Source organism: Ovis canadensis, chromosome 2 (genome assembly GCF_042477335.2).
Source record: "Ovis canadensis isolate MfBH-ARS-UI-01 breed Bighorn chromosome 2, ARS-UI_OviCan_v2, whole genome shotgun sequence".
Taxonomy (NCBI): domain Eukaryota; kingdom Metazoa; phylum Chordata; class Mammalia; order Artiodactyla; family Bovidae; genus Ovis; species Ovis canadensis.
This window is the reverse complement of record NC_091246.1, coordinates 10,612,799-10,637,157: the sequence shown is the minus strand read 5'-3', so window position 1 is coordinate 10,637,157 and position 24,359 is coordinate 10,612,799. Positions and strand designations below refer to the sequence as shown.

At 40.5% G+C, this 24,359-nt stretch overlaps 1 protein-coding gene across 4 annotated transcripts in view; it reads right to left on the bottom strand.

Moving 5' to 3' along the window:
- The window catches only part of FKBP15 (FKBP prolyl isomerase family member 15), a 62,157-nt gene that overhangs the window by 14,793 nt on the left and 23,005 nt on the right, over positions 1-24,359 (bottom strand). For all 4 annotated transcript variants that reach the window (XM_069575398.1, XM_069575400.1, XM_069575399.1 and 1 more), the window contains exons 6-19: positions 24,231-24,329; positions 22,207-22,356; positions 20,901-20,969; positions 18,737-18,883; positions 15,937-16,079; positions 15,316-15,373; positions 12,191-12,298; positions 9,906-10,008; positions 9,295-9,401; positions 7,694-7,808; positions 5,888-5,997; positions 5,088-5,195; positions 4,571-4,665; positions 3,638-3,740 (exon numbers count right to left, since the gene is read on the bottom strand). In XM_069575398.1, coding sequence (XP_069431499.1) covers positions 3,638-3,740; positions 4,571-4,665; positions 5,088-5,195; positions 5,888-5,997; positions 7,694-7,808; positions 9,295-9,401; positions 9,906-10,008; positions 12,191-12,298; positions 15,316-15,373; positions 15,937-16,079; positions 18,737-18,883; positions 20,901-20,969; positions 22,207-22,356; positions 24,231-24,329 — 1,515 coding nt within the window. The remainder of the gene's footprint in view (positions 1-3,637; positions 3,741-4,570; positions 4,666-5,087; positions 5,196-5,887; positions 5,998-7,693; positions 7,809-9,294; positions 9,402-9,905; positions 10,009-12,190; positions 12,299-15,315; positions 15,374-15,936; positions 16,080-18,736; positions 18,884-20,900; positions 20,970-22,206; positions 22,357-24,230; positions 24,330-24,359) is intronic.

The window sequence follows — 24,359 nt, the reverse complement described above, 5'->3', positions numbered from 1 at the left end:
ATTCCAGTCTTCTTGCCTGGAAAATCCCATGGACTGCGGAGCCTGGCAGGCTATAGTCCATGGGGTTGTGAAGAGTCTTAGCACAAGGGCATCTTTGAGTGGGAGGACCATTAATGAAGTTATGTTTTATGCTCGCTTATCTGTATTTCCTGGAAGAAACAGATGCAATGTTTGTAATCAGAAAGAAATGCGTGAATCTATATAAATTTATATATGTATGTGCATCTGTGTGCACATGTGTGTGGGTATGTAAATTATGATTGTTTTAAGTAAGGGTCTGCAATATCAAGTGAGAAAGGAAAATATCAAAAACCTACACAGTGGATAGGACAGCTCCCTGGTTCGCACCTGGGATCAAATTCCACTGCTGACATGGAGAGCTGGGAAAAGAAAGCCATGACAAGAAAGAACCAAGAATTCAGAAAAACAAGGGAAAAAGCATTCGGGTTGGAGGAGGAACATGGTACTGAAGAAAGATGGCCATCTGGCAAAAGGAAAAGGACACAGCTGGCTGCAGGTGAGGCCCCAGGCAAGACTTTTACTCTACCTGGGCCTCAGCTTACTCTTCTGGAAAAGAATAGCAAACCAGATGAATGTAACTTCTCTCCAGTTTTAACCATTATTCCATGGTTTTTTTTGTGGAAATATTAATACTGCCGTAGAGAAAAATAATTTCATTTACCAAATATTCATTGAGTATATAACCATAGGTTTCTGAACTGTGCCTGCAGGCACAGAAGTACCTCCAAGCATGAAAGGACCTTGATTATTTCCATTTAAGAGGAGAGATATCACAGGGAAGACAAGTAAGAAATGGATCAAAAGAAAAATGGGAGCGTCAAGGCTTGGTAAGTTTCACTGGAATAAAGGAGACCAAGTGAAGCATGTATATGGCACCTGACTCATCAAGAATATCAAGGCTATCTCCTGCCATTCAGCCCAGGAGATGTCTTCAAACAGATCTGTGTAAAGCCTGGTGCCTAGGACCGAGGAGGTGATTGACAGGTGAAGACGGTGGCAGAGGATGAGATGGTTAGATAGCATCACTGACTCAGTGGACAGGCATTTGAACAAATTCCAGGAGATAGTAAAGGACAGGGAAGCCTGGTATTCCAGTCCACAGGGCCACAAAGAGTCAGACATGACTTAGCGACCGAACAACAACAACAGGTAGTACTGTTTTTGTTATTATCACTACCGTTTTGGCTATTATAAGTAGAGCACTGACCAGGTTCATGTATTGTACCAGACAGTTTTGGAGTTTATCAATAAACATTTGGGTGGATTAGTTCGCTAATTTGGGGGATTGGCAAGTTATCACCTGCAGGTCAAACTGGCTTGCTGTCTATGTTTGTGAATAAAGTTTGACTGGAATACATACACACACGCACACATACCACTGATACTCAGCATGGGAGCCACATAGTAAGCTTGCTAAAAACCAAGGCGTGGCAGCTGCCACCTCCACAGTGGCAAAAGAAATCACTGATAAGAGCAGGGCCTCCTACCTGGCTCTGTCTCAGAATCAAGGGGAGCTTTTAAAAAGTTCAGATTCAGAGCTCAACTGGAAATGTTGGATTAGAATCTCAAGGTGAAGCTTACACATGTATAGTTTTGGTCAAGCTCCCTAAGTGAATCTGAGGCAGCCAAACCAGTATTTGGGAACCACTGATCTAGAACAAGTTATGTAATCAACTGTAGACCTGAATAATAGTTAACAGCCACAACAAATAAGATATGTGGCTGCCTTGTTAGGAAAGAGAAAGCAAACAAACGTAGATGAAAGAGAAATAGTAAAAAAGTAGACTTCATGGGGAGTGGGGATCCAGGCTTTGGTACTCAGCCACGACAAACAAAGGGCGGTGTCAAGGAGCAGTGGGAAAGATTCAGGGTCAAGACTGGACTCAGCAAAACACGGCTTATCTGAGGATAAGGTGTCCACTTTTAAATTATTATTATTACTACTTGACTGGATACTAGCTAAGAAAACATAAAGAATAACAGCAATGAGACCCAAGAAAGGTCTTGTCATTATCAGAATGTGAAAAAGTGTGTAAAGTTATAAGGTGCATCCTACTTAACTTTTTGTGTTTTTAAAAAATATTCAAATACAAAATATAAGCTACCACCCTGCTTATTTAACTTCTATGCAGAATACATCATGAGAAACGCTGGACTGGAAGAAACACAAGCTGGAATCAAGATTGCTGGGAGAAATATCAATAACCTCAGATATGCAGATGACACCACCCTTATGGCAGAAAGTGAAGAGGAACTGAAAAGCCTCTTGATGGAAGTGAAAGAGGAGAGTGAAAAAGTTGGCTTAAAGCTCAACATTCAGAAAACGAAGATCACGGCATCCGGTCCCATCACTTCATGGGAAATAGATGGGGAAACAGTGGAAACAGTGTCAGACTTTATTTTTGTGGGCTCCAAAATCACTGCAGATGGTGACTGCAGCCATGAAATTAAAAGACGCTTACTCCTTGGAAGGAAAGTTATGACCAACCTAGATAGCATATTCAAAAGCAGAGACATTACTTTGCCGACTAAGGTCCATCTAGTCAAGGCTATGGTTTTTCCTGTAGTCATGTATGGATGTGAGAGTTGGACTATGAAGAAGGCTGAGCGCCAAAGAATTGATGCTTTTGAACTGTGGTGTTGGAGAAGACTCTTGAGAGTCCCTTGGACTGCAAGGAGATCCAACCAGTCCATTCTGAAGGAGATCAACCCTGGGATTTCTTTGGAGGGAATGATGCTAAAGCTGAAGCTCCAGTACTTTGGCCACCTCATGTGAAGAGCTGACTCACTGGAAAAGACTCTGATGCTGGGAGGGATTGGGGGCAGGAGGAGAAGGGGACGACAGAGGATGAGATGGCTGGATGGCATCATGGACTCGATGGACGTTGAGTCTGAGTGAACTCTGGGAGATGGTGATGGACAGGGAGGCCTGGCGTGCTGCAATTCATGGGGTCGCAAAGAGTCGGACGTGACTGAGCGACTGAACTGAACTGAACTGAAACCTCTGAAAAAAACAGCAGATGAAGGGTTGCAATCTCCCAGCTGATGAGGGAGAGGCCAAACAGAAAGGAATTCATTCCAGATAAACAGTGTCACTGAAGCAAAGATAGGAGGAATGGGGCTTCCAAACCAGTCCTCTTCAACGCAAGACCCTCAGCAGTCTTCCTTACAGCTACTTCAGAAACAGGTCAAAATACATAATTCTGAGCTGACTGAAGTCAAACAGCAGTACTTTAAGATGCTCTGGCAGACACAGATGAAGAATTGCTTACTTAAACCATCTCAAACTTCACAATAAATATGTGTTACGTGGCGTAACAGAAACTGTTGCTGAGTTTTTCAGCATAATAGGATTCCTTTCTAATAAAATGTGTGAATCCTCACCTTAACCAAATTACTAAGATCAGTGATTGCTTCTAAGTCAACTAACTGTAACATATTTAAAAAACAGAAATCTGGATGGTGGATATATTAAAAATCTGCTGGGAGATTTCTAGTTCTCTTCCCGACAATGGCAAAAATTCTGCTCAAAAGCAGACTGGTAAGTACGTATAGAGGACACACTCCTTGCCTCTACACATCCTGACTTGGGCTTCTCTCTCCCCAGTTTCTTTACCTTCTCTTGCTCAGCATGCAAAACTCTTGCCTGTGTGTTTTCTGTGGCAGTCTGAAGAGAGTTGTTCCTCTTCTCCATCATCAGGTTACTCTGCTCAACATACCTGTGAAATAAGGAGGGAAAAGAAAACATGGATCGGGCGCTCCACGCAGAGCAGGCACAACCCAGTGTGCAGCTGAGCGCTGCTCTGCTCCTGCATCAGCAGCAATCCCAAAGCAGTTTCTTTTCCTAAGATCTGCAGTAATCAAGTTTGGAGGCAGGAACCTGGGCCCAGGGCTGAACTGCTTTGAATGTGTAGAATAAAGAGGAGAGGAATTCGATCTGGTGTAGTGAGGGGAAATGAGAGAAGAGATAGGAATATGAAGGCTGCAAGGAAGGAGGAGAAGAAAACCAATTCCCTTTCCTCCTCCATGTGGGAGATAAGGGACACTGAACAAGAGAAATATGGGAAAACGGTATTTCTAAAATGAAATGCTACATGCTGTGACATGTTCCCCTGACCACTCCTCCAAAATTCTTTTTCAGAAGGATCTAGAAAAATTACACAGTGTTTCGGTTTATGTGGAAATCTGTGAAGTTCTGGTTGATAAAACAGTCAGTCCACACAGAAGACAGAAGAGCTGACAATGAGTTTTCTAGGCATTAACACTGCTTTTACAGATGAGGAAACTAGAGCCAGAAGGAATAAACAGAATGCCCAAAGCCACAGAACAAATGAGGAGCAGAGCGTGGACTCAAACCCAGATCTGTGTTCTGTCGCAAGCTCCTGAAATCCCTCTCCATCACCAAGAAGTCATCCATGCGACGGGCAGGAAGCAGAAAAGAGTGGAAACATACATAACCCCCCTGAACAAACATGTTCACTGAACTCAGGCATTTACAAGCTAAACGCTTTTCTCTTCATCCTAGCCAGTGCCCCATACCTGTCATTACCTCTGATTTCGTTCAATTAGTTCACTAATCTTGTCATTCTGTTCTTCTATCCGACTGCTCTTTTCAAGGATCTCTTGCTTCAACTTTTCATTTTCCTAAATTCAAAAATATGTGATGTGTAAAACTGAAGTTTTTAAGAGAAAAGCATCAGATAAAAGGGAATCAACTTGAACTGGTGGGTGATACTGTTAAAAAAATCTAGAACTTCTGTCCAGATAAATATAAATACTTACAACAACATATCAAATTCTACTTGATGGATACAAATCACTAAACATATAAATGGCTATAAAGTGAAGTGAATTTTTGGTATATGGTCAAAAAAGAAATGCTTCCTTCTGATTACAGAGTGATAAGTCACTTGGACTAGATTAAGCCACAACGGATTTTCCCAGAATTTCCCAATTCCATGGGCGTCAGTATTTATTACACGCTCTTATTCCTGGAGTGGAGGTTTTAAAGGAAGTACATCTCCGGACAGAGCACGGGAAGATCTCCAGGCTGAGACCACTCTCACCTGAATAATCCGTTGTATGTTGCTCATAATCATGCTTGTTTCCATGGTCACTGACATGCTGGGAATGAGCAGGGAATTGCCAGCACTATGCTTCTGTAACTCTTCAACCTATAAAATGAGTACCAGAAAAGTCTTTAAAATTTCATTAAAATTAATGAATTAAATGAATTAATTTCATTAAAATTAATTTTCATTTTAATGAAATTTTTGCAAGGAGAAATACAATGTATCCAAGATCTGACCACTGAGAGGGTTAATAAGTTTCTGAGATAATCTCTAATGGAAGCAGGAGTTTTCTTCTGCTAACTGCATCCCTAAATAAAACAACTCTTTTGGGAAATAACTACTAACCACTATCATTATGGGGCTTCACAGGTGGCTCAGCGGTAAACAATTTGCCTGCGATGAAGGAGACGCAGGTTCAGTCCCTGGGTGGAGAAGATCTCTTGGAGAAGGGAATGGCAACCCACGCCAGTATTCTTGCCTGGAGAATCCCAAGGACAGAAGAGCCTGGCAGGTTACAGTTCATAGGGTCACAAAGAGTTGGACACAACTGAGTGACTGAGCACGCACTATGAATACAGAAACCAAGAAAGAGTGTGCCTATCGTGCTGGTGGCTCCCTTTTCGCACTCCCTCTTTACACCCCCACTTTATTTTCTTTGGATGCACCATGCACGGCTTTCCAGATCTTAGTTCCCCAACAAGGGACTGAATCAGTGAAAGCAACGATTCCTAACCGCTGGACCACCAGGGAATTCACTTTATGCCCCCACTTTCAAAATGAGATGGCTCCGTTACCTTAGTCATTAGATGGTCCATTTTATCGGCCACTTTGCTGACTGCCATCCGAATTTCAGTGTTATGTTGCCGGGCTTCAGTCATGAGAAATGAAGCCATGTCACCTGATCCTAAATAGACAAAAGCCAAGAAGAAACTTATGAAACTGTAACAGAGGATACTGAATGAGGAAAAGCCAACAGCTCTATCAGCAGAGGAAAGAACGAAACGAACATTTCCAAAGACTAGGAAAGGCTGGCGGTGAGTCACACTGTCAGGAGAAGATGGAGCAGCAGTAAAGGTCAAAGGGCTCCAAAGCTAACAATAACCACGATGCGCTTCTGCAGCATGCAACCAGCGGTACAGTCTGCTTCCAGGGCACACGTGGGGGCATGAGCAGCTCAGGTTGCTTCTCCATTCACCCAACTGCATGCAGGGCATCGGACCAGGTACCAGGGATAAAGCAATGAGTGAAACATGGTTCCTGCCCTTGATAAGCTCAGTCTGGTGAGGAGACTCACAAGTGAACAGATCACTATAACAGACTGTTGTAAGTGCAAAGAATGAACCATGTACCAGGTTACAAGGTACAAAAAGAAGCACAGAGAACAGCAACATTAACTTTTTAGTGACACATATACATTTACATCTCTGGAAGGAGAGGAGGGAGGGATGGTAACAGGGAAGGCTTCTCAGAAGAGATTACAGATTTAGTAGTTTCCCAGATGGAGAAGAGCAGGGCTTCCAGACCAAGGATGCACACAGGAAACTCTTAACCACTCCCGGACCTTACATTTCGTTGGGGATATACTTGCTTCTTTCTACCCCTGTCCTAATACTCAAAGTGATCACTGTGCAAAACACAAGCTGTAGAACAAGAAGGCAGGGTACCATCCCAGCTGCATACACTTATTTTGCTTTGTATTTATACAAGGCAACCATACTGTACATGTATACAAGATACCTGAAGAGTTACTCCAATGACTGCTTCCTAAGGTCAAGGGGGTTTAAAGATGGAAGACAGTAAAGTTTCATTTCATACTCTTTTGTGTTGACTTTTTATAAAAGTATATTCTTTTCACAACTTTAAAATTGTAACAAAGTAGCTTTCATATGAGATATTAAACAGTCATGCTTTCTCCCAATTTCCTCTGATATTTTCCTCTCTACTAAGAACTCTACAAAGCAACTCTGAGAGAGGAATTTAACGGGCTGGCAGGAAAAAAATGCAAGAAACAAAACACCAGTCAGAAGGGCTTTGAGGAGGATACTGGAAATGTTCTAAAGTTGGATCATGGTGATGTCTGCACAACTGTGTAAACAAAGTCATTGAATTGTACACTTATAACCAGTGAACTGGGGAGATGGAGGACAAGACACGGAGGAGTCGGTGGATGCGGGGTACTTTTCTCTCCATCGATTCATTAGGGATACATCTTCAGATATAGAGGGTCTCACAGAGCACCAGCTGAAGGCGGACAGGAGTCCCTGGCCACCAGAAAGGAACATATGGATCCACATAAAACTCCCAAAGGTCAAGGTTTCAGAGAGTGCCTGCTCCAGGAACCTCCTTCCAGAGTGATGGCCAGGCATGACCCAACTTCCAGTCTACCCATAATGGACATGTAGCATGCACAAGAAATCAATCTTTATTACATTTTTAAAAAGAAAGGAAAAAAACTAGTGAACTCCATGGTATGTAAGTCATACCTCAACTAAGCTGCTTAAAAAAGAAAAGACAAAAAGGGCAGAGAGCTACTGGAGTCAAAATGAGAAAGGATGGGAGACGGGGAAGCCCAGCAAGAGCAGAAGATGAGAAATGCCTACCTTGAAAATGAGGAGGCTGCGAGAGCGGTGCAGGGTACAAGGGCCGAACGGGCTGCAGCTGGGAAGCAACAGCTGGTGCCTGGGGGTAAGCGTAGGCCTGCACACCTGCATAGGGCTGAGAAGAGGCCAAATTACAGCCGGTTTACAAAACATTCACCTCTCTTTTCTGCTTAGTTTGCCTTTGATGGAATAAGGTAGGTAAACTGGATGGAGACTCAAACATATTGAAGCTGGCGATGGATAGACCAGGGTTTGGTATTGGACAGTAACTGCAGCAGGAGAGGAATGATGTAGTTCAGTGATGCCAGTCACTAATGCCCTACGGGCATCTCAGGTTACTCCCCAGTCCTCTTGTGATGATTTAATTCAGTAGGAATTCATCCCTCAGCCATTGGGCCAATAGATGGTCTGAGACATTGTCAAACTAAGCAAACTCTACTTGGTTTCATTAAAGTAAAAAAAGAGGCGTTCTGATTCCAAACTAAATCCACTAGTTTCCAAAGGATGCCTCTGCCTAGCTAGATTCTGATGTTTATCTGTATGACCAAGTGCTCTCATTTTCCTCTGAGCCTCTGTTACCTCAACAATTAAATGAAAATAACAATACCACTTCTTATGGTTGTTGTATGGGCTAAATGAAGTGATAGATAGCTAAAGTTCCTAACTCCCTGGTAAGTAAGTGCCAGAAGACAATTGATGTTCAATAAATAGCAGCTGTCATTTTAATAATGATGGTTATTCTTCCTTGAATTAAGGAAATCCAGCTCATTTCCAGGGACAGGTATAACTACCCATCCATTACTAAAAAAGAATCTTAGTATACAAGATATAACTCTCCATTAGGTCCATTCATGAGTGAGAGAGGGCAAGCTAGGACTTTCCTCATTTCTGATGCACCCTTACTAATGAGGCATTGCCTGACCACCATTGCTCTGACCCCTTCCCCCTCACCCCCCTGCATCCAACATGAAGAATCACCAAAGAAGTGAGAGTCTTTTATCATGGGGAGTTAAGTCTTATCCATCAAATGTGTTGGGCAAAAGAAAGAGTCTACTGTCCTGGCAAACTGTCAGCAGAAGCACACAGGCTGTTGCCACTGCTTGCTATGAAAACAGAAAAAAAAAAAAAAAAAACCAACCCTACTTTTAAGAGCTCACCTCTGGAGGATAACTGAACAATTCGAGTTCAGCTGTATTTGTATACAGCCTCCCCCACTGCCCCTCCACCACAACCATTCTACTGAGTGTAGAGCAGAATCTTAGCCTATCAGCTCTTTGATAGAGAAGAACACAAAGACTTGAATATATGTCTCTAAATTAGACATGTATGAAAAGGAAGGGAAACAAACATCAGTTGGGCTTTCACTATGTGTCAGGCCTTGTACCAGGTGTTTTGCTGGTTCTCACATCTAATCTTGACAACCTGTAAGGCAGGTAATCCTTTGCTTGTTTAGACATGAAAAAAGTGGTGGTTCAGGAAGGGGAACAATTTAAAGCTCTGAGGGGAACTGCTGCTGTACAAATTGAGCAAAAAGAGAAAAAGAGACTGAACAGAACAATAATAAATGAGAGCATATAACTGACATGGTCAAAAAATGTTACCTGAAAGGACTGGGCATTTCCAGATACAGCTGAGTGGGAATCAAGAGATGCAACTTGCATCAAAGCAGCAGATGGTGTTTGGAGACCAGAAACAGATGGCTGAGGTGCTAAGATAGAGCAAAAAGTTTTCACTGTTAAACCTACTCCCCACTTCTTGGTACAAGTCCAGACTATCACCTTACATACCATCACCCTTCACACTTGACCACTTGTCTCACCTAATTCTCCTAAAACCAGACCTCCTGGATCTCAGCAAGTAGGATCTAAACCTACTGAGCTAGTGAAAGGAAACTGGGTGTTTTCGGGCGCACGAGATTCAGACCTATGACCCCATCAGCTGACAGGAAGTGCAGAATTACACACAGGGAGATGGCTCATCAGCTGAGTGCCAGTCTCCAAAACTGAGAATGCGACACAGCAGAAGACACAGCAGGCAGACCAAACACATCTCAGGTCTGACCATGCCCTTAGCCAGGGACAGTCTGGGAAGTTTTATACTCTAGTCCAGTTCTCAGTACTAAAACAATACAGCCTAACATTTTAGAGTACAGTGATGATAATTTTGGTACCAACTCAATTTAAGGCCACAGAGCCTCAGCGGGATTCCTTACCTTGTGAGGTCATCTGTGGGAGCACCGGATGGGCTGGCTGAAGAGAGGGCTGGACGGATGGGGTCACCAAAGGCTGCCCAGCTCCTCGAGGACCATTCACATCCTACAACAGGCACGAGCATTTTGGTTATTACATCTATGGGTCCTTAGCTGAAGACTGAGACCAACTGTCCACCCTAAACCTGCTTACAACCAGTGTTTTAGACCAAAAAAAAAACAAAAGAGGCAGGAAAGGTAAGCAGAAAGGCACGAATTTAAGGCATGGGCTCTGGGAGGAAGGTACTCTATTATGTACCAGAGTAGGATCTCTCCCTGTAAGTTATCTCAAATACTTATAGTTAAATTTCCAGTGTACATTGATGATGTTATTTTATCTGAAGCAGCTAGAGACTGCTCTCCATAATGAATCATTTTCCAAACCAGCAGCTACCTTAAGACTGACCTAGTCTGCTTCCACAGAATTAGGGCCTCTCACAAGGAATCCCAGGGAGTAATGCAGCCTTTCTCTTCTGCCAAATAACCTCCACAGACCTCAGGGTACTCACAGAAAATCACACACAGTAGGATTCACTGTGTCTCATTACCAGGCTATTTTTGACAATATAGTTTTAGAGTATTTTCCCATCATTCTTTTTCTTCATAAAAGCAAAGCGATGCTGGTCCTATTGTAATTCTAAATAAAGTTAACATTGCACGGAGCATGGCTTCAATCACCAGTCAAGGAACTAAGATCCTGTATGGCACACAAAGTGGCCGAAAAAAAAAAAAGAATGTCTAAACAAACTTAATGTATAGACATCTTCCTGATTCACATGAGGAAACAAGAAACTTGAGGCACAATATACAGTGACTGTGAGTGACTGTGATCTGCTAAGCTACAGCAGTTCAAGGGCTGAAATCTCTTCAACATTCTTTTACTTTAGAACTTCCTCTTATCTCCTGAAATTCTCAGAAATGTATTATGTGTTTCTGGAAAAGCACCCCAGGTTTACATGATTACACAAATCAACCTAAACGTCTAACAACAGAATGAAAGGAATTATGATAAATCAATATGACAGAGCACTGGGTTATCTTTAAAGGTGATAAAGCTTTGCTTTATTTCTTTTTCTTATATTATTGATACTAACATAAATGTTCACGATATAATATTAAGTTCAAAAATCTGATTATAAAATGACACAAAAAGAATGCCCTTTTTGTTAAATATGTCTTCTTTTTAATTTAAATTACCCTATAATAAGTAAGTAGCACTTACAAATTTTAATGAGAATATTATCTTACCCAAATTTCATTTCTAGAACCCAGATAAAAATCAATTCTATAACAGGTCCCAGAAATCTTATCTTTGTTAAAACGTTAAATCTGCACACAGCTTTTCCATGAAGAAATAAAATAAAAATATGAAAAAATAAAACTGTTCATGAATTTTTTTCTTAAGATCATCACCTTTGCTTTGCTGTACATCAATGTCAAAGAATCCTAAAAATTAATCACTGTTAAGTGTTTCAATTCAGTTGAGAAAGCATTATTTTATTCAATAAGGAATTAACCAGTGGTTAAAGAACTTAATTGGAATTGTTACTTCTTGTCATTCACCAAATTCCAGATGGACTAAATATGAAATAACAGATCTAAATATATAATAATAAATACTTTAAAGACACATGTAATGTTTACAATATCTGAAAGTGAGAAAGCTTTCTAAGCATATTGTCAAAAGTAAAAAACAAAGGGAAAAATTTGATAGATAAAATTTTTAAACTTGAAAAATTAACATTTCCCAAGAGAATCTAAGCAATTCAATCAACAAATATGACTTGAACATTCTTTATGGGTTGAGCATCATGAGGTCTAAAAGGTTTGATTTTTACTAACAATAGAGATTTCAGTAGAAAACTAAAGTAACCGCTTAAAACCGCCCAGTTCTTGTGACAGATTTACAGAATTGCTTCCATTTCTCAGGGGAAGTGCTAATTATAGGAGAAACACATGTACCAATACCAACCTGTATCATTTTGACTATAAGCTCTCTCAATAACAATTCTGGTTAGAGGCAGGAAAAGCAATAATTTCAATTAAAAGAACAGAGAGGGACCTCCCTGATGGTCCAGTGGCTAAGACTCTGCACTCCCAGTGCAAGGGGCCAGGGTTCAATCCCTGGTCAGGGTACGTCCCACATGCTGCAGACCCAGGGTAGTCAAATAAATAAGTATTTAAAAAAAAAAAAAAAGGAAGACAGCAACATCTGCACTATTCATTCTAAGACAGCCAGTGGGACATACTTCAATTTCTGAATCATTAGAATCCAGCTGTGGTGGAAGAATGGGCAGCATGGGCTGGCCCATTTTAGCCATCCGAGAGATCAACTTGGCCTTGACTGTATCAGGATTCTAAAAGGAAAGGAAAGACAAAAATCACTGTAATCAAGGTTCATTACCTTTAGTCAACTCTATGTCTTTGACTCTTATGTCAAATCTTTCAGTAAGTCCCCCTGTCACATCTATTGAAAGCACTTTTTCTATAAAATGAAAATTAAAGATTTCTTTCCTAGAAGCATACATGGGTCACAATTAATGATAGTAGAAAAAATAATTCCCTACATGTTGGAATGGACAAAGTGGTTCCATCTGTATTCCTTCATTTCAATCAAGTCTCCTTACCAGGCGTAAGTATTCTCACTTTACAGATGAAAAACTCAAGTACAGATTAAGGGAGGGAGGCATTTTAGATAATACCTTCTCAAAAGCCCAAGAGCAACTCAGTAGGTAAACATTCAGAAGAGATTTAGGGAGAGAGGTAAACAGGAACTCTGTGTTCTAAATTCAGGTTCATTTAACACTGACTTGGCACTGATGACATACTAGTCCCTGAGCTGGATGCCTCTGTATTCATTAACTGGTTCAAAGTGCAGTTTTCAGAGCAGTTTCTCTTGCGACCCCATGGACTGCAGCAAGTCGGGCTCCCCTGTCCTTCACCATCTCCCAGAGCTTGCTCAAGCTACTGTATAATAAGACATTAAACTTGCTTACAGGGATGGACAACACTTCATATAATTTGTAAACAAATATATACTGAGAGTGTGTGCTCATCTTTTTTTAACAGTGGAGGCATATCAGCTAAAAACGTTAGATCCCTCAAAAGAGGACTAATTATATAAACCAATATCCACACAATGGAACACTGGGATCTAGAGATAAAAGAGAATGAGGAAGTTTTCCACATACTAACATGGAAAGACACTGTTAGTATAAAAAGGTAGATAATACATATGCTATTTTTTGTGAAAGGGAGGAAATAAAATATACATTCCTACTTGCTTGCATTTGCATAAAGAAACACTGAAGGAAAACATAAGAAACTAATAAAAGCATTTACCCAAGGTGCAGGGCAGGGGTGGGTGGGCCGTGAAATGAAACAAGGGTACATGAGGGAAGGGTTAGGAATGAAGTCTTCTCAATGTATATCCTGTTATATTGTTTTGCTAACTGTGCCCTATGAATGTAATTATATATTCAAAGCAAAAGAAAAAAACTTGGGAAATTCCCTGGCAGTCTAGGTTGGGTTTTGTCTTCCAAAGAAGGGGGTACAAGTTTGATCCCTGGTAGAGGAGCTAACACCCCACATGCCTCGCAGGTAAAAAACCAAAACATGAAAAACAGAAATATTGTAACATATTCAATAAAGACTTTAAAAATGGTCCATATAAAAAAATTTTTTAATAAAAACTTCAATGTAAAAAGATGGTTTAAGTTTTATGTCATATGAACCTTGTCTCAATTAAAAAAACAAAATTGCAAAAAAAGAAAGGAAAAAAAAACCATTGTAGACCACTAACTTACCAAAAGTTACCGAAGTTTAGAAATAATTGATAAAAGTAGCTGTGTCTAGAGAGTACAAAAGAACTAATACTGAACAATTTTGTCGGCATTCAAAGATCTGAGATTTTACACTGTTTTCCCATTTTCTTGATTCCTTGGCCTAACCTTCTGGGTTTAGATCACTTTTTATACATATCAGATCAATTATTTGCTTAATTAATTCCTACTTTGGATTGGATATAAACAAGTAACCTAGAGTTGGAGGGAAATTAATCATCCATTTCAGTCCACACAGTTATCCTAATGTGGCAGGTGAAAGCTACAAAGCTTTAGAACTTGAAGCACCTCAGCTATCATCCCATCCACATGCAGCAAACAGATGCCTTCATGGAGCAGGCAGGGCAGCCTCCAACACAGTATACATCCTCCCAAAGGTCTTCAAATCCAAAGTTTATTATAACAACATGCTAGTCTCCTTATCTCAAAGTTTGGGAAACACAGAAGCCCAGCAACCTGCTCAAAGCCAACTGCTACTGCTGCTAAGTCGCTTCAGTTGTGTCCGACTCTGTGTGACCCCACAGACAGCAGCCCACCAGGCTCCCCCGCCCCTGGGATTCTCCAGGCAAGAACACTGGAGTGGGTTGCCATTTCCTTCTCCAATGCATGAAAGTGAAAAGTGAAAGTGAAGTTGCTCAGTCATGTCCGACTCTTCGCAACCCCATGGACTGCAGCCCACCAAGCTCCTCCGTCCATGGGATTTTCCAGGCAAGAGTACTAGAGTGGGGTGCCACTGCCTTCTCCGCAAAGCCAACTAGCTGGGGAATTAGTGTAGAATTCCTCTGAGAAAATGAAAGTATAAAGACATGTAGTGTTAGCAGTAATTATGATAACAAGAAGCAATGGTAACTGAGCTCTTACAATATTCCAGACACAATACTAGAAACTCCACAGGCATTACTCCATTTAAACCTCATGGGCTTCCGCACTGGCTCAGCAGATAAAGAACCCAGCTGCAATGCAGGAGATGCAGGTTCAATCCCTGCACTGAAGATCCCCTGGAGAAGGAAATGGCAACCTGCTCCATTATTCTTTCCTGAAAAATCTCATGGACAGAGGAGCCTAGTCCAAAGGGTCGCAAAGAGTCAGATATAACTGAGCACACGCACGCACACACACATACACACGTACACACATAATTAAACCTCATAAAAATCTTGAGAGATTACTAAAGACATGTTTTATGTAGGCTCTGAGCTTAGGGCTTTATAAACATATCACAAAAACATATCACAAAGAGGGGCTGTGAGAATTATTTCCATTTTAATAAGGAAGAAACTGAAGATCAGGGAAGTTAGATAATTTTCTCAAGGTCACATGTTTATAAGAATAAAGATTTGAATCCAGGTCTATGCAGAAGCCCAAGCTAATTTAAACTGACTCCCAAGTAAAGGACAGTGAATCAAGTAACCACTGATTTCTACCCTAAATCAACGTTTCTCTCTCTTTTTTTTTCTCTAACCTACCACACCCAAGGCACATGAAACCTTGCTAGCAAACTGAGGTTAAGGAGATAATACATATATACTCACTGTATTTACTGTAAGCTGTTCACTAAGGGAGTTAGATTTGGAACGAAGAGCTGACTCCCTGAAAGCAAATAAGACATATCCTGAGATAAAACAAAATCTATAATCACAAGTCCAGATTATACTGGATAAACACTGTTTTTTAAGATGTTTGATAATTTAACAGCTGTAAAATAGAATTTCAACTGTTCTATAGTTCGCATAATTTCTGAAAGCTACTGAAGATAAACAATTTTCCATTCAAACAGAGAAATTTACATTTTATCCTTAGAGATAAGTGTTTATGGCTTTTGCCCAATCTTTCTCCAAAGTTTAGCAGATATTCTTTTATATCTGAATTAGTGCTTTTATAGACTATGAATATTAATCCTTTGTTAGAAAATCTGAAGCAATTATGTTTCCCATTTCCTTTATCCCATTATCCCCCCTCAATTATTTAAAATTATTTCAGTTTTCAACTAGTGCGTTGGTCCAGAAGTTCATTCAGGTTCTTCTAGACGATGCAATGGACAAACTTGAACAAACTTTTTGGCCAACTTAATATATCCCTATTTCTGAACTACCCTAAGAATCATGGACAATTTATGGACAATAAAAGAGCTTGATGCAACTGCAGTGTCTCACCCTAATTTGAAAGGCACCGATGCGGAGGGTGACACAACAGGGTCCGCAGAGATGCTGTCAGCAGCAGGGACGGGAGAAGGGGCTGCAGAGCCCCGGGAGCCAACACTGTGCCCATCAGAGCCAGGATCTCGAGCGAATTTGACCTAGGGAAAGACCAACCACAGGGTGAGTAGGCCAACAGGCCACAAAAACAGCCCTCTTCCCCCTCCATTCTCCTTCCATCTTACTTATTCTTCATCATACAAAGTCATTACCTGCTCATGGTAGGCAAAAGAGAAAATGGAGACAAGCCAAAAGAAAAAAAAAAAGATAATTATTGGCAATTCAACTATTAAGGATTTCAGATGTAATATTTCACATTTATATTATGTGTATGTGTTTTACAAAAATGGGGCCATATTGCTTCACTCACTCACTGATTAACGTATTAATATTTCAATGTTAACTAAATTATTAATCAACAACATCCTTTTTAACTTCTAACTTGAAAGGTCATACCCTTCACTGCTATCAACTACAGGAAAAAGTTTCCAAAGGACTTTGGGGACAGAAGTCATAAATATCTATGTTATCACAAAATATATTTCATCATTTCCTACTTGGTGGACATTCAGTTTATTTCTAATTTCTTCCATACAAACAATACTTCTATGAATAGTTTTATCTCTGTATCTTTGCACATAATCTTTTCCAAAATACAAATTCCCAGAAGTTAAATTGCTGGGTAAAAGTTATACTTACTTTTAAAACTTTTGATATATACCATTAAATTTCACACCATAAAGGGTGAACTACTTTTATACTCCATATGTATGCTCAGTTGCTCAGACATGTCTGACTCTTTGGACTGTAACCCACCAGACTCCTCCATCCATGGAATTTTCCAGGCAGGAATACTGGAGCGGGTGGCTATTTCCTACTCCAGAGGATCTTCCTGACCCCCGGCAATCAAACCCAAGTCTCCTGCCCCTCCTACACTGGCAGGCTGATTCTTTACTACTGCACCCCTAGGAAGCCCTTCTACTCCAAAGTGAAGTGAAGTGAAGTCACTCAGTCACATCCGACTCTTTGCGACCCCATGGACTGTAGCCTACCAGGCTCCTCTGTCCATGGGATTTTCCAGGCAATAGTACTGGAGTGGGGTGACATTTCCTTCTCCAGCGGATCTTCCCGACCCAGGGATGGAACCCAGGTCTCCCGCATTGTAGACAGACGCTTTACCGTCTGAGCCACCAGGGAAGTCCATTTCTCAAAACTCTTGTCCCACTGGGTAGTGCCATTCTCTATCACCCTCGTCAGCTTTGTTGTTGTTGTTCCGCCATGTCTCACGGCTTGCAGGATCTCAGTTCTCCAATCAGAGGCTGAACCCAGGCCATGGCAGTGAAAGCCCAGAATCCTAACCACTAGGCCACCAGGGAACTCCCCCAGCCTTGTCAGTTTAGCAAACAATTTTTAATTCTTTGATTATTGGTAAAATAGGGTATTTCTTTCTTATGTTTACAAAAAAGTCTTAATGGATTCAAATTGATTTGTTATCTATCACAGCCATGATGTCCTCAAAGGAAATGGAGACAGAACATAAAAGCTGTGAAAAAGGCAGCTGGAAGCATGTCAGTCAAAGAGGGCTGAAATGCCCACCAGAGATAAGGGTAGGAAGCGTCACTGAGAAACAATGCAGGAATACGCCACGATGAAGATGGCCATACCATCTACTTGCATTGTATTTTGTAGTTTACAGTCCCAAACACTATCACATTTGGACCTAATAATCACCATGTAAAGCAAACAGAGTCTTTTTTGGGGTGAGGGGGCAAGGGGTTGGAGGGGGAACATTAATGAACCACAGTTGCTATAAACTTTATTTGGGCTTCCCTGATATCTCAGACAGTAAAGAATTTGCCTACAATGCAAGAGACTTGGGTTTGATCCCTGGGTTGGGAAGATCCCCTGGAGAAGGGAATGGTTACCCACTCCAATATTCTTGCTTGGAGAATTCCATGGTCAGAGGAGCCTGGCAAGCTATAGTCCAGGGGTAGCAAAGAGTTGGGACATGACTGAGTGACTAACATAGAAATTATTTGTAATAAAATCTTTAAATAATACAAAGGGGTAGAATGTAAAAGTTTCTGAACTCCATTTCCATTCTCCAGAGGAAAAATCACTACATTTCTTTAAATGCCTCCAGAAATTTCATATGAATATGTGGGCATATATATATATATATATTTATTTGTATATGATACATACACACACAAGATCATTCTACCCATACTGTTCTGCAACTTGTATCTTTCACTTAAAAACAGATTTTCGATATTCTTTAAGAAATACACAGATGTCCACCCCCTGAAAAACCATAATTCAATCAGTCTCATAATGACGCACACTTAAGCTGTTTCTAGTTCTCCACTATCACAAACAATGTGGCAAAAAACTACGCCTCTGTCTCTAGCTATCTATCTACACACAGGTATACATGCACACTTATGTAAACATATTGACAGGGTAAACTTGTAGCCACAGGATTACTAAATCAAAAAGTATGAACACTGGGTAAGAATCACTATTTTACAGAAAAAATAAAAAGAGAAGTGACTATAAATACAGAGCCAAGAAGGACATAAACTTTGGCCTTTAGATTCCAAAGCTGTTGTTCCTTCCAACTATACCATTTCTACTTAAAAGAAAAAAAAAGAGAGCGAGCGAGATCTTCAGAATCTTTTCCAACACATTTATTTATTCATTTTACCTAATTAGCAAAGAGGACTCATCAAACACAGTACAGCACAATTTCACTCACCCGCCTAATCTCCACCTCGAACACCAGGATCGAGTCTGTTGAGGGAGTCCATCCTATTACCCCTTCAGAGCCAGAAGCGCAGGCTGGGGGGATGATAAGCAACCGCTTCCCTCCTTTCCTCATGCCCACCATTCCATCCTCCCAGCTCTTTAGGAATCAGAGAAGAGGAAAAGTTCATCAGATACAAACCTTCTCATAAGACAAAGCATAGTAGAGGATCATCAGTTTATGCTCCCCGCTCCCACACACCAGTTATAAGAACATCTAGAATACTTCTTCTCAGCTGACTTGTCAAAGCCAGCACATCCAGGGCTAAATGAAATATCTCAGATGATGAGAGAAACTGGGAGGAACAGAACGGCATTAAAAGAGAAAGAAAAGCTATCATTTATTAAACACACTTTTTTCTAAGTACTTTGGTAAGGGCTTTACTTCCACTATGTTGTTTAATTCCTAAAATAACTTCATAAGGTTAGTAGCAATAGCCCCATTTTACAGAAGAGAAAACTGAGGCTTAAGAAGGTAAGGTAACTAGCCCAAGATCAGTTAGTACATTGTTAAGTCAAGATTCAACACTAGATCAGTCTAGCATTAAGTGTCATGCCCCAACTACTATCATCTCCAGGAAAAAGTTTCCAAAGGATTCTGGGAAAAGGAGTCATTAACAAAGCTATGGAGAAAAACACTCTGCCACACGGATGAATGAGTACTTAACAATGCATCAGTATGTCCTGACACAAGGATACCTCGCATGTGTAAAACATTCTCTTTTTAAAAAAAACTTCTAAAAAAAGAAAAACAAAAAGAACTTCTCATTTTATATTGGAGTATAGCCGATTAACAGTGCTGTGGGGGACTTCCCTGGTGATCCAGTGGTTGAGACTCCACGTTCCCAACGCAGATTCAATCCCTCATCAGGGAGCTAGATCCTGCATGTGGCAATTAAGATTTGGCACAGCCACATTAATTTTTTTTAAAAAGAAAAAGAAACAAAAAACAGTGTTGTGATAGGTTCGGGCGGACAGCAAAGGGACTCAGCCATACAAATACAGGCACCCATTCTCCCTCACTCCCCTCCCATCCAGGTTGCCAGGTAACACTGAGCAGCTGAGCAGGGCCCTGCCTGCATGACCTCTGAGTTCTCCGGACTTGACCTGAACTGACTGAAACAAAGGAGAAGCAGCAAAGAAACCACCTGAGGCAAGGTTAAAGAGCCCAGAGAGGCTCATCAAGACTGGGAGATGAGACCTAAGACCCTGCACACACCCGAATCAGGTCAGCAACCCCACACTTTTGAAACAGTGCAGAAGAAGGAATGAAGATTGTTACTGCCTTGATCCTTATCCTATACCCTGACTATATAACCTCTCCCTACTCACCAGGGAGGGGGGCACAGGTTCTTGAGGAGCTAGCCTACTGTACTCTCCCTTTCCCTGGCAAAGTAACAAAGCCACTCTTTTTTTCTTCTCTATAACTCTGTCTCCATATTTCTGTTTGGCACTAGTGCACAGCCAGCCAAGATCCTGGCAACAGTTCCCTGTGCTATATAGGACTTTGTTGGTTATCCATTTTAAACAGGAGAGTGTACATGTTGATCCCAAATTCCCTGTCTCTTTTCCTCCCATTCATCACCCCTGGCAACTATAAATTTGTTCTCTAAGTCTGTGAGTCTGTTTCTGTTTTGTAAAATAATCTTTACTTTATAAAATACATCCACAGTTGCTAGAGAAGAAATTCACAATGTGAACCCAGGTCCTTGGACTCCAATCCCAAAGTCTCTCCTGCTATGTTGCAGTTGCTTCCCAGCATGATTCGAAGCATCCCAGACAGATCAGAATCACTCATTAATGATACACCTCTAGAAGAAACAATTTAATTTCTTTCCCAAGGAGGCAAAAGGAAGAATTTAATAGTTCCCTCAGAACTACAGAATGAAAAATGAAAGGCAGGAACCACAAAAAAGAAATGTACCCTTCTCCAATATATTGTCTCACAGGGAAAAGGCTCTCAAATTCAGATAACGTAGCACATTTTTCTGTATTTTATAATGAAGCCTTTCAAGAGTCTCAGAAAATAAACCTAGCTTAGAAATTTCATAAAATTCAGTCTAAATTAAGCACACTGCAACTGATAAACTCTTACAAGAACACAGTTAAGCCTTTACCTTGATGACTTTTCCTGACCCCAATTTCAGACGAAGAAGCTTATCTTTGTTAGCAGTGGAATCAAAAACCTGAAAGTTGATCAAAATAAATGTCAGCCAACTTCACAAATAATAATAATCATTATGATGTTCAACTTAACACAGAATAGCAGAGTACTTCTGAAATAGGTAATGTCAAATATACTGGAAAAATATTCTGACCTGAAAAAAAGGGATCACATCATGGCTAAAAGTGTTATCACACTGAGTATCTCTGAGGCAAGGAATTTCCAGGTTTAGAAAAAAATAAACTTCTACCACCACATATTTAAAATGATCTTAATCCAGAAAGAATTTTCAAATAAATTATCTCATTTGATGCGAACAATCATCTGGCCAAGAAAGTAGATACAGCCCTACTAACTAAGCTCAACTCATGGGGGAAAAAGAAAATTAAGAGCTTAAATGATTTGACAAAGTCAAGTTAGGATAAAATTGGGACTTGAATCCACATTTTTGGACTCATAATCTAAAACTCCTTTTATCAAACCATACTACTTTTGAGGGCTTAGTAATATAAAAACACAACAAAGCCCAATCTATTCACACTAGTATAAGAAAAACAGAGAAACAACTGTGAAGAAAGTCTAAAAAGTTTAAGGCCTAATCCCATAAGAATCTATTCAAATTTAAAATTGGTACAGGAGGACAAGATGTACACATGAACAATTACCAAAAATAACACTGGTGCAAACTAGTTTCCACTTGCTCTAAGGAAGAGACACAGTGGCACCGAGCAGATTTTATACACTAGCATTTCATGGCTATGCCTCAAAAGCGGGGGTAGAAGTCAAACCAAGGCTCCTAAAAGATTTCTATTTGCTAACAGCAGCAAATAGACTCTTGAGAGTCCCTTGGACTGCAAGGAGATCCAACCAGTCCATTCTGAAGGAGATCAACCCTGGGATTTCTTTGGAGGGAATGATGCTAAAGCTGAAACTCCAGTACTTTGGCCACCTCACGGAAGAGTTGACTCATTGGAAAAGACTCTGATGCTGAGACGGATTGGGGGCAGGAGGAGAAGGGGACGACCAAGGATGAGATGGCTGGATGGCATCACAGACTCGATGGACGTGAGTCTGAGTGAACTCCGGGAGATGGTGATGAACAGGGAGGCCTGGCGTGCTGCGATTCATGGGGTCGCAAAGAGTCGGACACGACTGAGCGACTGAACTGAACAGCAGCAATTCACAGTAATATACTGTACATCTGAATAGCTCTCATGCTATTTAAATTACAAAAGAACTTGCAAGGTACTTTTTCTTACCTGGCCCAGAACGTGATTCTGAAAGAGCCAGCTGGTATAGGCCACTTCTAAAGAATCTCCAACTTCTACAGCAGGGCCTTCCACTACAATAAGGTCCTGTGACAGCACTGAATCCAGGGAAGAGGTGCTGTTGCACTTGGCAATGCAAACCTGCGAGGTGAAATCGAAGCAGCATGAACCTAGTTTAAGCTCAGTTAAGGACTCACTCAGTTACTACTAATTGCTCTTTTCCAAACAGTGGCACCCACTTACAAAACAAATTACATGTTTAGAAGCAAACCATCCAGAAGTCAGTAATCTTGCCAGCAATCAAAGTGCTTAAGAGTATGGCTTTGGAGTCTGACTGTCTGAGTACAGATCTGGGCACTGCCACTTATTAACCTGTGACCTCAGCCAAATAACATAACTCCTATGAACCTTATTTCAGAGTTGTTTTTTTTTTTTTTGTAGGGTGGGATAAAGGCTTTGCATATTTCCTAGGGTTAGACTGAACCTAACTGAACCCTAGGTTAGACTGAACAAGGAGAGTACTTGGCACAATGCCTGGCAAATAACAGAAAGTACACAATAAACATTTGCTATCATTACTATACTAATTTACTGCTTCAGTGTTTGGGAGCCTATGAAAGATAAGGGAGCATCTAAAAAAATGTCAAAAGGCTATTTGAAGAAACAAAATAAAGGCCCTTTACAAAACCATGATGTATTCCTAGAATTCATCTCTACCACCTACAGATGTACCCATATTATGTTAGCTCAGATACTAGATAAAGAAGTCAAACATATTTTTATGAATAATTTTTCTATAGTCAATGTTTGAACATATATACTTTAGAAACTTGCTACTCATTTTCTTTAAAAAAAAGTTTCATTATTGCAATCAAACAAATGCTAGCTAAAATAATGAGAAGTCATTTTTTTATCAAGTAAATAAGAGTAAGAAGGAAAAAAAAAACTATAATAATTCTAAATGTTGGCTAAGGGGCTTCCATGGTGGTCCAGTAGCTAAGAATCCGCCGTGCAGCGTAGGGGACACTGGTTTGATCCCTGCTCCAGGAAGATCCCACATGCCCAGGGGCAACTGAGCCTGTGTGCCACAACTACTGAGCCCAAGCTGTGGAGCCTGTGAGTTGCAAACACTGAGCCTTCGCACCAGAACTTCTGAAGCCTCAGCGCCCTAGAACCTGTGCTCTCCAACTAGAGAGCAGCCCCTTCTTGTTGCAACTGGAGAAAGTCCAAGCATAGTAACGATGACTCAGCACAGTCAAAAATAAATAAATGTTGGCAAAGGTATAGTGAGAGAACTGATATGGATGTAAAATAGTACAATTTATACAGAATCTAAAAATATTTGAACTCTTTGATTCCATCTTTCACTTCTTCTAGCCTAAGGAAATAATCAGAGACCAATGCAAAAGACATGGGTTCAGCCCCTGGGTTGGGAACATTCCCTGGAGCAGGAAGTGGCAACACACTCCAGTGTTCTTTCCTGGAAAATTCCATAGACAGAGAAGCCTGATGGGCTACAGTCCACAGGGTCGCAGAGTCGGACATGACTGAGCTACTGAATACACATGCACGCTGAAAGGACTGTAACTACATATGCACCTTATACATAAGGAAAAAAAAGAAATGTCACATGATAACAGTGATTACTTTGGGTAGTAAGATTATGAATGCTTTAAAATACTTTTCTAAATTTTCTATAATGACAATGAAATAACTTTTAAAAAATTCTTTTAAAATAATGTCTTAAAAAAGATAGTTGTATTTATTCCTTAAGATAATTTATGAGACGTGTTTAAAGGTATGTTTATATTTAGCCTTTTCTTTCTCCTTTCAAGCAATAAGTATTCTTATTATTTCCCTAAAATACAATAAGTTCAAGGGATGAATTTAGTGGGGTTTTTTAATGCTTGTAACTAACGATATAGCAAGTCATGAGTTTTCCATATATTTTCTTAAAATCAAGGGAAATCCAGACTAGTGCTTGGCTCTTCACAGAAAGAATACAATAATCTTGCCTGTTTATTGAATTCCACGGCAGCCTTCTCCGACTCAAACATGATGGACCAGTTTTGCCTCTGGTCATCATAAAAGGTACTGTAGTTATTGGGCCGAACCTGGAGAAAGGAGAAATGTTGAGATAACCC